The sequence below is a fragment of the Salmo trutta genome, chromosome 38 (assembly GCF_901001165.1).
Source record: "Salmo trutta chromosome 38, fSalTru1.1, whole genome shotgun sequence".
Taxonomy (NCBI): Eukaryota; Metazoa; Chordata; class Actinopteri; order Salmoniformes; family Salmonidae; genus Salmo; species Salmo trutta.
Genome location: NC_042994.1, coordinates 31,746,534 through 31,759,122, shown reverse-complemented (window position 1 = coordinate 31,759,122; position 12,589 = coordinate 31,746,534). Strand labels below are relative to the sequence as shown.

Genomic DNA, 12,589 nt, shown 5'->3' with positions numbered 1-12,589 from the left:
AGGACTGGCCACCCCTCATAGCCTGGTTCCTCTCTAGGTTTCTTCCTAGGTTTTTGGCCTTTCTCAGGAGTTTTTCCTAGGGAGTTTTTCCCAGCCACCGTGCTTCTTTCACATGCATTGCTTGCTGTTTGGGGTTTTAGGCTGGGTTTCTGTACAGCACTTTGAGATTTCAGCTGATGTACGAAGGGCTATATAAATAAATTTTGATTTGATTTTGATTTGATTTAGACTCAACAAAATGCAAATTCTATTTTTTCATTTTAGATTTTGAAAATATTCAAATCATATTTTGGACAACATTGAAGGGTTTATACTCAAAGTATTGGCTAAAGGTTGCTTCCTAAACTCGAAGACACTCCATGGACGCCAAATACAGGTTTAGTTCCATACACTTTTCTATCGATAAGATCAGAGGTTGTTGTTGCTCCAATTCCCTGTCCTAATTAGTGTCGTGGCGTCAATCTTACCCACAACCCTCAATGCTATTCTCATAGAGATGGATAGAGGACTCTAGTGGCCAAAACTCTGTTTTAGCATGGGCTATTCTCATTGAGATAGAGGACTCTAGTGGCCAAAACTCTGTTTTAGCGTGGGCTATTCTCATTGCGATAGATAGTCTGTGTTAGCATGAGCAGCGCTAAGGACTTTCACCATTTTGAAGTAGTCAACTGGATGGGACTTCCTATGGGTTAAGGAAGGATCACATGATTCCATCCAGGTCATCAAGAGGGATCAGCCAATTAATTATACTTACTTACTGCCAGTGTACCTGCTCAAACCCTCTAGGGGGCAGGATGTACCCTTTCAGTTTGTTTACCAATTCATAGAAGTAGTGGAAGACCAACTCATTCAAAACGGAGATGGCCTCAATGGCTCTGCCCATGCTCTCATAGATGCCATAATGAGAAAGATACAATGATGCCCTGTCTAGCTATACTGAACAAAAATATAAATGCAACATGCAACAACTATTTTACTTTGTTACAGTTCAGATAAGGAACTCAGTCAGTTGAAATACATTTATTAGGGCCTAATCTATGGGCAGGGGTGCAACCATGGGTGGGCCACCCACTGGGGAGCCAGGCCCAGCCAATCAGAATGAGTTTTTCCACACAAAAGGGCTTTATTACAGACAGAAATACTCCTCAGTTTCATCAGCTGTCCAGGTGGCTGGTCTCAGATGATCCCGCAGGTGACGAAGCCAGATTTGGAGGTCCTGGGCTGGCACATGATCTGCGGTTGTTTGGCCAGTTGGACGTACTGACAAATTCTCTAAAACAACATTGGAGGCGGCTTATGGTAGAGAAGTTAACATTAAATTCTCTGGCAACAGCCCTGGTGGACATTCCTGCAGTCCGCATGCTAATTGCACGCTCCCTCAAAACTTGAGAAATCTGTGGCATTGTGTTGTGTGACAAAACTGCACATTTTAGAGTGGCCTTGTATTGTCCCCAGCACAAGGTGCACCTGTTTAATCAGCTTCTTGATATGACACACCTGTCGGGTGGATGGATTTTCTTGGCATTGGAAAAATGCTCACTAACAGGGATGTAAACAAATTTGTGCACAAAATGTGAGAGAAATAAGCTTTTTGTGCATATGGAACATTTTGGTATCATTTATTTCAGGTCATGAAACAACACTTTACATGTTCAGTTCAAGTCTACAGCTATTATAAAGGTAAACCACAGAAGCCCATTAGGTATCACCATAACCATTAAAGCATTTCCATACAGTTTCCATACGCATCTCTAAATAATTCAATGTTTCTTTCTCTCTAATCATAAATCAACCAAACATCTTTTATATACATTTCCAATACATCTTGTTTGCTATATGGTGCACAAGGGGAATGTGTGAAACTCTGAAGGCTGAAGTGTCCCCACTAGTGCGGAAGAATTGATAGCTTTACGGTGGTAAGACGTTTCAGGAGAGCGATCATGTGATCCTCAGATCATGTGTTCTGTTATTAAAAGGTGAGAGTTTATACTTGTATCCAATCAAAGTTCATCATCAAAACAAAATACACATTTTAAATGTTAATCTTAAACTTTTGCACAACAAAGAGATGTTGCAGAGCGTAGGCCCTGGATTACCCAAATCAAACCGTATTAGTCACATGCGCCGAATACAACAGGTGTAGACCTTACAGTGAAATGCTTACTGACAAGCCCAAGGGACCACCAGACTGCTAATTAACCAATAATCTGACAAATCATATTTTACCAAAGGACACACAGAGTGACAGACATTCGGATATCGAATGTAACAAATTAATGATTGTGTAGTTATGCCTTTCACTATGTTCTGTGTAATGAATTTCAGATACTTCCCAGCAATGATAAATATGTGGTTATTACCATGTCAAATGTGGTACCTATGGAACCCCAAGGAAATTTCATGAACATTGAAATAGGTTTTATGACTGCACAAAGAAGGTACAGAAAGTTATGGATATAATTATTTATGAACAGAATCTTACTCAAGGGCTGTGGTTACACAGAATTCCAAATTAAAAAAAATCCACTAATTTTGATTCTTTTGACCACTCAGATCAGCTCTGAAAAAAAGATCTGATGTGATTGGTCATAAGACCAATTAGTGGAAAATAGATCAGGGCCTTTGTAAAATGCAACCAACCACACCTTCTTTCACACTTGGACTGAAGTGGGAATGACTGACCTGAAGCTCGACGAATCAGAGGTCAAGTACACTGACAGTTACTGCCCCCTCTGGAAGAACTATAAAATACTTTTGACTGACATTATTCATTTGTCTTCAGAAACTGTCTACGTCCCAACGGGTCAAGATCCACAAACGCTCTTTTATTATCAGTCAGCAACCGACAAATGTGATGAACAGCGTCTAGCATGAACAAAGACACAAATTCTCAGTCAAAAACATAAGTCGGAACACAGCCTCGCTATTCTCTCATGTGATTTCAGGTCCTCTGACTGGGAAAATGTCTTTCCACAATGAGAGCAGTGGTATGTCTTCTCCTGAGTCTTTGTGTGTTTTAATTCATGCTCTTTCAGGGTACCTAACTGGGTAAATCTCTTTTCACATTGGGAGCATTGGTAGGGCTTTTCTCCTGTATGTATTCTCTCATGCGTTTTTAGGGCCCCTAACTGGTTAAAACTCTTTCCGCACTGGGAGCATTGGTAGGGCTTCTCACCAGTGTGTGTTCTCTTATGTTCTTTCAGGTGCCCTAGCTGGGTAAATCTCTTTCCACAGTCTGAGCAGTGGTAAGGCTTCACTCCAGAGTGTATTCTCTCATGTATTTTCCTGTCCCATAACCGGGTAAAACTCTTTCCACAATGGGAGCAGTGGTGTTGTCTTGCTGGTTTGGGCGTCTCTGGGTCTGGTTCCCCCGAAGGTCTCTTCCTGCCGTCAGAGTGAGTGTCTGGTCTCTCTTCTGCCAAAGACAAACAGAGTATTTGGTTAAACAGAGACATGAATAAAACCTCCACTTGATCAAACTGTCTTCCGATGAGGTTTAATCCCAACTAGACTTTGGCGGTATACCATATACAGTGCCTTCTTATTTTGTTGCATTACAACCTGTAATTTAAATAGATTTTTGTTTGGATTTCATGTAATGGACATACACAAAATAGTCCAAATTGTTGAAGTGAAATGAAAAACAAATAACTTGTTTCAAAAAATTATTCAAATTATATTTAAAAAAGAAAAAACTGAAAAGTGGTGCGTGCATATGTATTCATGCTATGAAGCCCCTAAATAAGATATGGTGTAATAAATTACATTCAGAAGTCACATAATTAGTTAAATAAAGTCCACCTGTGTGCAATCTAAGTGTCAAATGATCATAGTATATATATATATATATATATATATATATATATATATATATATATATACACACCTGTTCTGATAGGCCCCAGAGTATACAACACCATTAACCATTAAATCCATTATTAAAAAATGGAAAGAATATGGCACCACAACAAACTTGCCAAGAGTGGGCCGCCCACCAAAACTCACCGACCAGGCAAGGAGGGCATTAATCAGAGAGGCAACAAAGAGACCAAAGAAAACCTTGAAGGAGCTGCAAAGCTCCACAGCGGAGATTGGAATAGCTGTCCATAGGACCACTTTAAGCCGTATACTCCACAGAGCTGGGCTTTACGGGAGAGTGGGCAGAAAAAAAGCCATTGCTTAAAGAAAAAAATAAGCAAGCATATTTGGTGTTTGCCAAAAGGCATGTGGGAGACTCCCCAAACATATGGAAGAAAGTACTCTGTGCCAAGCTTATAGAGACATACCCCAAGAGACTTGCAGCTGTAATTGCTGAGAAAGGTGGCTCTATAAAGTATAGACTTTTTTGGGGGGGGTGAATAGTTATGCACGCTCAAGTTTTCAGCTTTTCTGTCTTGTTTCTTGTTTGTTTCACAATAAAAAAGGTTGTAGGCAACAAAATAAGAAAAATGCCAAGGGGGGTGAATACTTTCACAAACCACTGTACCAAGAGAGAGGCAGACAGAGAGAAAGGGAGAGAGAGAGAGACAGGTTGTCTAGACAGACTGTTTTAACAGAGAGAAAGGGAGAGAGGGAGAGGTTGTCTAGACTGTTTTAACAGAGAGAAAGGGAGAGAGAGAGAGAGAGGCAGAGGTTGTCTAAACTCAGACTGTTTTAACAATCTTGTTTTGACCACCAGACAACAGAAAGACTAAGAAAACAGCTATGAGCTGAACATAACAGTATGTCAGTGGAAGAGAGGACAGTAACAGGAGACACTATGAGCTGAACATAACAGTATGTCAGTGGAAGAGAGGACAGTAACAGGAGACACTATGAGCTGAACATAACAGTATGTCAGTGGAAGAGAGGACAGTAACAGGAGACACTATGAGCTGAACATAACAGTATGTCAGTGGAAGAGAGGACAGTAACAGGAGACACTATGAGCTGAACATAACAGTATGTCAGTGGAAGAGAGGACAGTAACAGGAGACACTATGAGCTGAACATAACAGTATGTCAGTGGAAGAGAGGACAGTAGCAGGAGACAATATGAGCTGAACATAACAGAAAAATATATCCTAAATGCCAGCATTTCGCTACACCCGCAAAAAGAAAATCTGCTAAACACAAATCTGATCCATTGTTTACGTTCCATTCCATTACACATAAGAGTCATATGATCATGACTCAGTTCCATTCCATTACACATAAGAGTCATTGGACTCTTACTGTCGGCTGCAGTGTACAGCAAGTGGAGGCTGCTGATGGGAGGACGGCTCATAGTAATGGCTGGAATGGAGTCAAATGGAACGGCATCAAACACATCAAAGACGTGGTTTCCATGTGGTTGATACCACTCTCCATTGACTCCATTCCAGCCACTGCAATGAGTCGTCCTCCCATCAGCAGCCTCCACTGGTGTACAGTCATTTTGAATTTGTGAAATAATTTTTGATGTGATATGACAAAAGAGAGATTTAGGTTTCTAGAACCGTACCGCAATTGGAATCGATTTACAATTGGAATCAAAATAAATACGGGAGTATTTGGCTGTTTTGGCTTCCAAAGCCAATTCCCCCTTCAAACAGAACATGTTAGGTCCTTGGTCTAAGGAGTGACGTTAGACTCCTGTAGTCCAATATCGGGCTAGGAGGGAAGCATTTGATCCATCGTTAACCGTTTTTTGGTGCACCCTCCAGTCTTTATAGCTTTAACAATTCCTACTGTACAGAATAAAATTATTTGAGTGTAGAACTTCAGTAGAATAGCCCTCTAAAACCAAACTTTGGATCAACAACTGCATAGTTTATGCCCCTGTTTTTAAGACAGTACTCACTAGTGTTAATCAGATCTCCAGTCTCCCCCTTCTCTTCATCATCATCCTCCCCCTCATCTTTCACTCTCAAAGCTTCCTCCTCCTCTTTCACTCCAAAAATGTCCTCTTCTTCCTTCACTAAAACATCATCTTCCACCCTGAAACCTTCTTCCTCCTCTTTCACTGTGATAGTCATGTCCTTCTCCTCTTCCACCCTGAAACCTTCTTCCTCCTCTTTCACTGTGACAGTCATGTCCTTCTCCTCTTCTTCCTCCTCTTTCACTGTGACAGTCATGTCCTTCTCCTCCTCTTCCACCCTGAAACCTTCTTCCTCTCCTTTCACTGTGATAGTCATGTCCTTCTCCTCTTCTTCCTCCTCTTTCACTGTGACAGTCATGTCCTTCTCCTCCTCTTTCACCCTGAAACCTTCTTCCTCCTCTTTCACTGTGATAGTCATGTCCTTCTCCTCCTCTTCCACCCTGAAACCTTCTTCCTCTCCTTTCATTGTGACAGTAATCTCCTCCTTCAATCTAAAAACGGCGTCCTCTTCTTTCACTGTAACATACATCGCCTCATTTACTCCAAAACCTTCTTCTTCTTTCACTGTGAACGCTTCTTATTCCTCCTCTTCCTCTATCACGACAATGTTCAGGCCATGAGCTTCTTCTTTAGCAGGGTGGGAGTAATTTAATGAGCTCAAGTCCTGAGATGTTAGCGAATTCGCATTATCGACTAGCCTAGTGCTAGGCTATTTTAACCAGCTAGCTGACTAACAGCGTCAGTATGAAATGGAGTAACTTAATACGCAGACAACGTGTTTAAAACACTTATGTCTATACACACATAATGGTCCAAAGAGCTCCAATGTTTTGGTTTTATGTTGCTAGCGAGCTTCGGATGTGGTTGAATCAGTAACCGTGTTGTTGTTATCCGGTCCCGTCCACTGGATGATACGTCACGCCTGAAGCTTCACATGAAAGACGCACATCGCCATCTGCTGACTGGAGTGTGTAACGCAGTTTAGGAAAAGTATTCACGACATTGTTTAATCTGGCCAATAATGTCACAAGTCATTTCAAAACAACTAGATGACATGTGTTCTCTGCTTACAGAGCTGTAAGAAGTAAGTGAAGAGAACACATGTCATCTAGTAGAGAGAACACATGTCATCTAGTAGAGAGAACACATGTCATCTAGTAGAGAGAACACATGTCATCTAGTAGAGAGAACACATGTCATCTAGTAGAGAGAACACATGTCATCTAGTAGAGAGAACTAATGTCATCTAGTAGAGAGAACACATGTCATCTAGTAGAGAGAACACATGTCATCTAGTAGAGAGAACACATGTCATCTAGTAGAGAGAACACATGTCATCTAGTAGAGAGAACACATGTCATCTAGTAGAGAGAACACATGTCATCTAGTAGAGAGAACACATGTCATCTAGTAGAGAGAACACACGTCATCTAGTAGAGAGAACACATGTCATCTAGTAGAGAGAACACATGTCATCTAGTAGAGAGAACACATGTCATCTAGTAGAGAGAACACACGTCATCTAGTAGAGAGAACACATGTCATCTAGTAGAGAGAACACACGTCATCTAGTAGAGAGAACACACGTCATCTAGTAGAGAGAACACACGTCATCTAGTAGAGAGAACACATGTCATCTAGTAGAGAGAACACACGTCATCTAGTAGAGAGAACACATGTCATCTAGTAGAGAGAACACACGTCATCTAGTAGAGAGAACACACGTCATCTAGAACAAAGTCAATATTCAGGAGTATGAGATAATAATGAGGCTATATAAAAAGAGTACCAGAACTGAGTCAATGTGCAGGGGTAAGAGGTAATAATGAGGCTATATACAAGGAGTACCAGAACTGAGTCAATGTGCAGGGGCACAAGGTAATAATGAGACTATATACAAGGAGTACCAGAACTGAGTCAATGTGCAGGGGTACGAGGTGATATTCTGTGGGTAGAGTCTAGTCAGTCTGTGGGTAGAGTCTAGTCAGTGTGTGGGTAGAGTCTAGTGAGTGTGTGGGTAGAGTCTAGTCAGTGTGTGGGTAGAGTCCAGTCAGTGTGTGGGTAGAGTCTAGTCTAGTCAGTGTGTGGGTAGAGTCTTGTCTAGTCAGTGTGTGGGTAGAGTCTAGTCAGTGTGTGGTAGAGTCTAGTCCATGTGTGGGTAGAGTATAGTCAGTGTGTGGGTAGAGTCTAGTCAGTGTGTGGGTAGAGTCTAGTCAGTGTGTGGGTAGAGTCTAGTCAGTGTGTGGGTAGAAGCTAGTGAGTGTGTGGGTAGAAGCTAGTGAGTGTTTGGGTAGAGTCTAGCAAGTGAGTGTGTGGGTAGAAGCTAGTGAGTGTGTGGGTAGAAGCTAGTGAGTGTGTGGGTAGAAGCTAGTGAGTGTGTGGGTAGAAGCTAGTGAGTGTTTGGGTAGAGTCTAGCTAGTGAGTGTGTGGGTAGAAGCTAGTGAGTGTTTGGGTAGAGTCTAGCTAGTGAGTGTGTGGGTAGAAGCTAGTGAGTGTGTGGGTAGAAGCTAGTGAGTGTTTGGGTAGAGTCTAGCTAGTGAGTGTGTGGGTAGAAGCTAGTGAGTGTGTGGGTAGAAGCTAGTGAGTGTGTGGGTAGAGTCTAGTGAGTATGTGGCTATAGTCTAGTCTTGTGAGTGTGTGTTTAGAGTCTAGTGAGTGTTTGGGTAGACTCTAGCGAGTGAGTGTGTGGGTAGAAGCTAGTGAGTGTGTGGGTAGAGTCTAGCAAGTGAGTGTGTGGGTAGAAGCTAGTGAGTGTGTGGGTAGAAGCTAGTGAGTGTGTGGGTAGAGTCTAGCGAGTGAGTGTGTGGGTAGAAGCTAGTGAGTGTTTGGGTAGAGTCTAGCAAGTGAGTGTGTGGGTAGAAGCTAGTGAGTGTGTGGGTAGAAGCTAGTGAGTGTGTGGGTAGAGTCTAGTCAGTGTGTGGGTAGAGTCTAGTCAGTGTGTGGGTAGAGTCTAGTCAGTGTGTGGGTAGAGTATAGTCAGTGTGTGGGTAGAGTCTAGTCAGTGTGTGGGTAGAGTCTAGTCAGTGTGTGGGTAGAGTCTAGTCTAGTCAGTGTGTGGGTAGAGTCTAGTCTAGTCAGTGTGTGGGTAGAGTCTAGTCAGTGTGGGGGTAGAGTCTAGTCAGTGTGTGGGTAGAGTCTAGTCAGTGTGGGGGTAGAGTATAGTCTAGTCAGTGTGTTGGTAGAGTCTAGTCAGTGTGTGGGTAGAGTCTAGTCTAGTCAGTGTGTGGGTAGAGTCTAGTCTAGTCTAGTCAGTGTGTGGGTAGAGTCTAGTCAGTGTGGGGGTAGAGTATAGTCTAGTCAGTGTGTGGGTAGAGTCTAGTCAGTGTGTGGGTAGAGTCTAGTCAGTGTGTGGGTAGAGTCTAGTCTAGTCAGTGTGTGGGTAGAGTCTAGTCAGTGTGTTGGTAGAGTCTAGTCAGTATGTGGGTAGAGTCTAGTCTAGTCAGTGTGTGGGTAGAGTCTAGTCAGTGTGTGGGTAGAGTCTAGTCAGTGTGTGGGTAGAGTCTAGTCAGTGTGTGGGTAGAGTCTAGTCAGTGTGTGGGTAGAGTCTAGTCTAGTCTAGTCAGTGTGTGGGTAGAGTCTAGTCAGTGTGTGGGTAGAGTCTAGTCAGTGTGTGGGTAGAGTCCAGTCAGTGTGTGGGTAGAGTCCAGTCAGTGTGTAGGTAGAGTCTAGTCTAGTCAGTGCGTGGGTAGAGTCTAGTCAGTGTGTGTGTAGAGTCTAGTCAGTGTGTGGGTAGAGTCTAGTGAGTGTGTGGGTAGAGTCCAGTCTAGTAAGTGTGTGGGTAGAGTCTAGTCTAGTAAGTGTGTGGGTAGAGTCTAGTGAGTGTGTCGTTAGTGTCCAGTGAGTGTGTGGGTAGAGTCCAGTGAGTGTGTGGCTATAGTCTAGTCTTGTGAGTGTGTGGGTAGAGTCTAGTGAGTGTGTCGTTAGTGTCCAGTGAGTGTGTGGGTAGAGTCCAGTGAGTGTGTGGCTATAGTCTAGTCTTGTGAGTGTGTGTTTAGAGTCTAGTGAGTGTTTGGGTAGAGTCTAGCGAGTGAGTGTGTGGGTAGAAGCTAGTGAGTGTGTGGGTAGAGTCTAGCGAGTGAGTGTGTGGGTAGAAGCTAGTGAGTGTTTGGGTAGAGTCTAGCAAGTGAGTGTGTGGGTAGAAGCTAGTGAGTGTGTGGGTAGAAGCTAGTGAGTGTGTGGGTAGAAGCTAGTGAGTGTGTGGGTAGAAGCTAGTGAGTGTGTGGGTAGAAGCTAGTGAGTGTTTGGGTAGAGTCTAGCTAGTGAGTGTGTGGGTAGAAGCTAGTGAGTGTGTGGGTAGAAGCTAGTGAGTGTGTGGGTAGAAGCTAGTGAGTGTTTGGGTAGAGTCTAGCAAGTGAGTGTGTGGGTAGAAGCTAGTGAGTGTGTGGGTAGAGTCTAGCAAGTGAGTGTGTGGGTAGAAGCTAGTGAGTGTGTGGGTAGAGTCTAGCAAGTGAGTGTGTGGGTAGAAGCTAGTGAGTGTGTGGGTAGAAGCTATTGAGTGTGTGGGTAGAAGCTAGTGAGTGTGTGGTAGAAGCTAGTGAGTGTGTGGGTAGAAGCTAGTGAGTGTGTGGGTAGAAGCTAGTGAGTGTGTGGGTAGAAGCTAGTGAGTGTTTGGGTAGAGTCTAGCTAGTGAGTGTGTGGGTAGAAGCTAGTGAGTGTTTGGGTAGAGTCTAGCTAGTGAGTGTGTGGGTAGAAGCTAGTGAGTGTGTGGCTAGAGTCTAGTGAGTATGTGGCTATAGTCTAGTCTTGTGAGTGTGTGTTTAGAGTCTAGTGAGTGTTTGGGTAGAGTCTAGCGAGTGAGTGTGTGGGTAGAAGCTAGTGAGTGTGTGGGTAGAGTCACTGCAAGAGAATCAACGCAATAAAATAAGGTAAAACATGTAGAAAAAAGGGGGTCAATGTAGATAGTCCGGGTGGCCATTTGATTAACCGTTCAGCAGTCTTATGGGTTGGGGGGGTAGAAGCTGTTCAGAAGCATTTTGGTCCCAGACTTGGTGCTCCAGTACCGCTTGCCGTACGGTAACAGAGAGAACGGTCTATGACTTGGCGTAGCTGGAGTCTTCGACAATTTTGAGGGCCTTTCTTGGACACCGCCTGGAGGTCCTGGATGGGAGTTCAGCCCCAGTGATTCATTCTCTGTAGCAATTTTGTGGTTGGATGCTGAGCAGTTGCCGTACCAGGCGGTGATGCAGCCAGTCAAGATGCTCTCAATGGTGCAGATGTAGAACTTTTTGAGGATCTGATGGACCCATGCCTTTTCAGCCTCCTGGGGGGAATAGGTGTTGTCGTGCCATCTTCATGACTGTGTTGGTGTGTTTGGACCATGATGTGGGTAGAGTCCAGTGAGTGTGTGGGTAGAGTCCAGTGAGTGTGTGGACACCGAGGAACTTGAAGCTCTCGACCCTCTCCACTACAGCCCTGGGGGCGTGTTCGACTCTCCGTTTCCTGTAGTCCATGATCAACTCCTTTGTCTTGCCCACATTGAGGGAGAGGCTGTTGTCCTTGCACCACACTGCCAGGTCTCTGAGAGGTTGAAAATGTCTGAGTATGCCTCTGGTAATCCGGTTCTGCGGCATTGTGAATGTTAACCTGTTTAAAGGTTTTACTCCAGGGTTTCCCAAACTCAGTCCTTGGGTCCCCAAGGGGTGCACGTTTTGTTTTTGCCCTAGCACTCCAAAGTTGATTCAAATAATCAACTAATCATCAAGCTTTAATAATTTGAATCAGCTGTGTAGTGTTAAGGGCAAGAACCAAAACGTGCACCCCTTGTGATCCAGAGGACCAAGTTTTGGAAATGCTGTCTTACTCACATCGGCTACGGAGAGTGTGATCATACAGTCGTCCGGAACAGCTGGTGCTCTAACGTATGGTTTAGTGTTGCTTGCCTCGAAGCAAGCATAGAAGGCATTTATCTCGTCTGGTAGGCAATCGTCTCTGGGCAGCTCTCGTCTGGGTTTCCTTTTGTAATGCCTGATACATTCAACAGCAAGAGTTAGTTAGCTAACTTGCCAAAAAATATATATTCACTATTTACCAAAGGTATGTGGACACCTGCTCGTCGAACAACTCATTCCAAAATCATGTGCATTAATATGGAGTTGATCCCCCCTTTGCTGCTATAACAGCCTCCACTGGAAAGGCTTTCCACTAGATGTTAGAGCATTGCTGCAGGGACTTGCTTCCATTCAGCCAAAAGAGCATTAGGGAGGTCTGGCACGGATGTTGGGAGATTAGGCCTGGCTCGCAGTCGTCGTTCCAATTCATCCCAAAGGTGTTTGATGGGGTTGAGGTCAGGGCTCTGTGAAGGTCAGTCAAGTTCTTCCACACCGATCTCAAAAAAACAATTTCTGTATGGACCTCGCTTTGTGCACGGGGGAATTGTCATGCTGAAAAGGAAAGGGCCTTCCCCAAACTGTTGCCACGAAGTTGGAAAAACAACCCATGAAAATGATTCCTCCTCCACCAAACTTTACAGTTGGCACTATGTATTTGGGCAGGTAGTGGTCTCCTGGCATCCGCCAAACCCAGATTCGTCCGTCGGAATGCCAGATGGTGAAGTGCGATTCATCACTCCAGAGTCCAATGGCTACACGCTTTACCTCACTGCAGCTGACGCTTGGCATTGCACATCATTGCACCCTACCCCTAAACCAGGTTCATATCCTGTATCCAACCCTAAACCAGGTTGATATCCTGTATCCAACACTACCCCTAAACCAGGTTCATATCCTGTAACCAATCCTACCCCTAAACTAG

The 12,589-nt window shown here is 43.9% G+C and overlaps 1 protein-coding gene across 1 annotated transcript; it reads right to left on the bottom strand.

Moving 5' to 3' along the window:
* Window positions 1–1,594: 1,594 nt before the first annotated feature.
* LOC115177696 (zinc finger protein 239-like) lies at window positions 1,595–6,095 on the bottom strand. Its single transcript, XM_029738646.1, has 2 exons — window positions 5,822–6,095; window positions 1,595–3,415 (listed from the first exon to the last, which is right to left on the bottom strand). The coding sequence occupies exons 1-2, from the start codon at window positions 6,093–6,095 to the stop codon at window positions 2,895–2,897; spliced, it is 795 nt and encodes a 264-aa protein (XP_029594506.1). The 3' UTR covers window positions 1,595–2,894.
* Between the last annotated feature and the right edge of the window lie 6,494 nt (window positions 6,096–12,589).

Coding starts and splice junctions, on each gene's coding strand:
- LOC115177696 (XM_029738646.1), bottom strand. CDS start 6,095: ATGACTGTCACAGTGAAAGAGGAGGAAGAAGAGGAGAAGGACATGACT. Junction 3,416..5,821: donor TGGAGATCTGATTAACACTA/GTGAGTACTGTC, acceptor TGTCTTTGGCAG/AAGAGAGACCAGACACTCAC.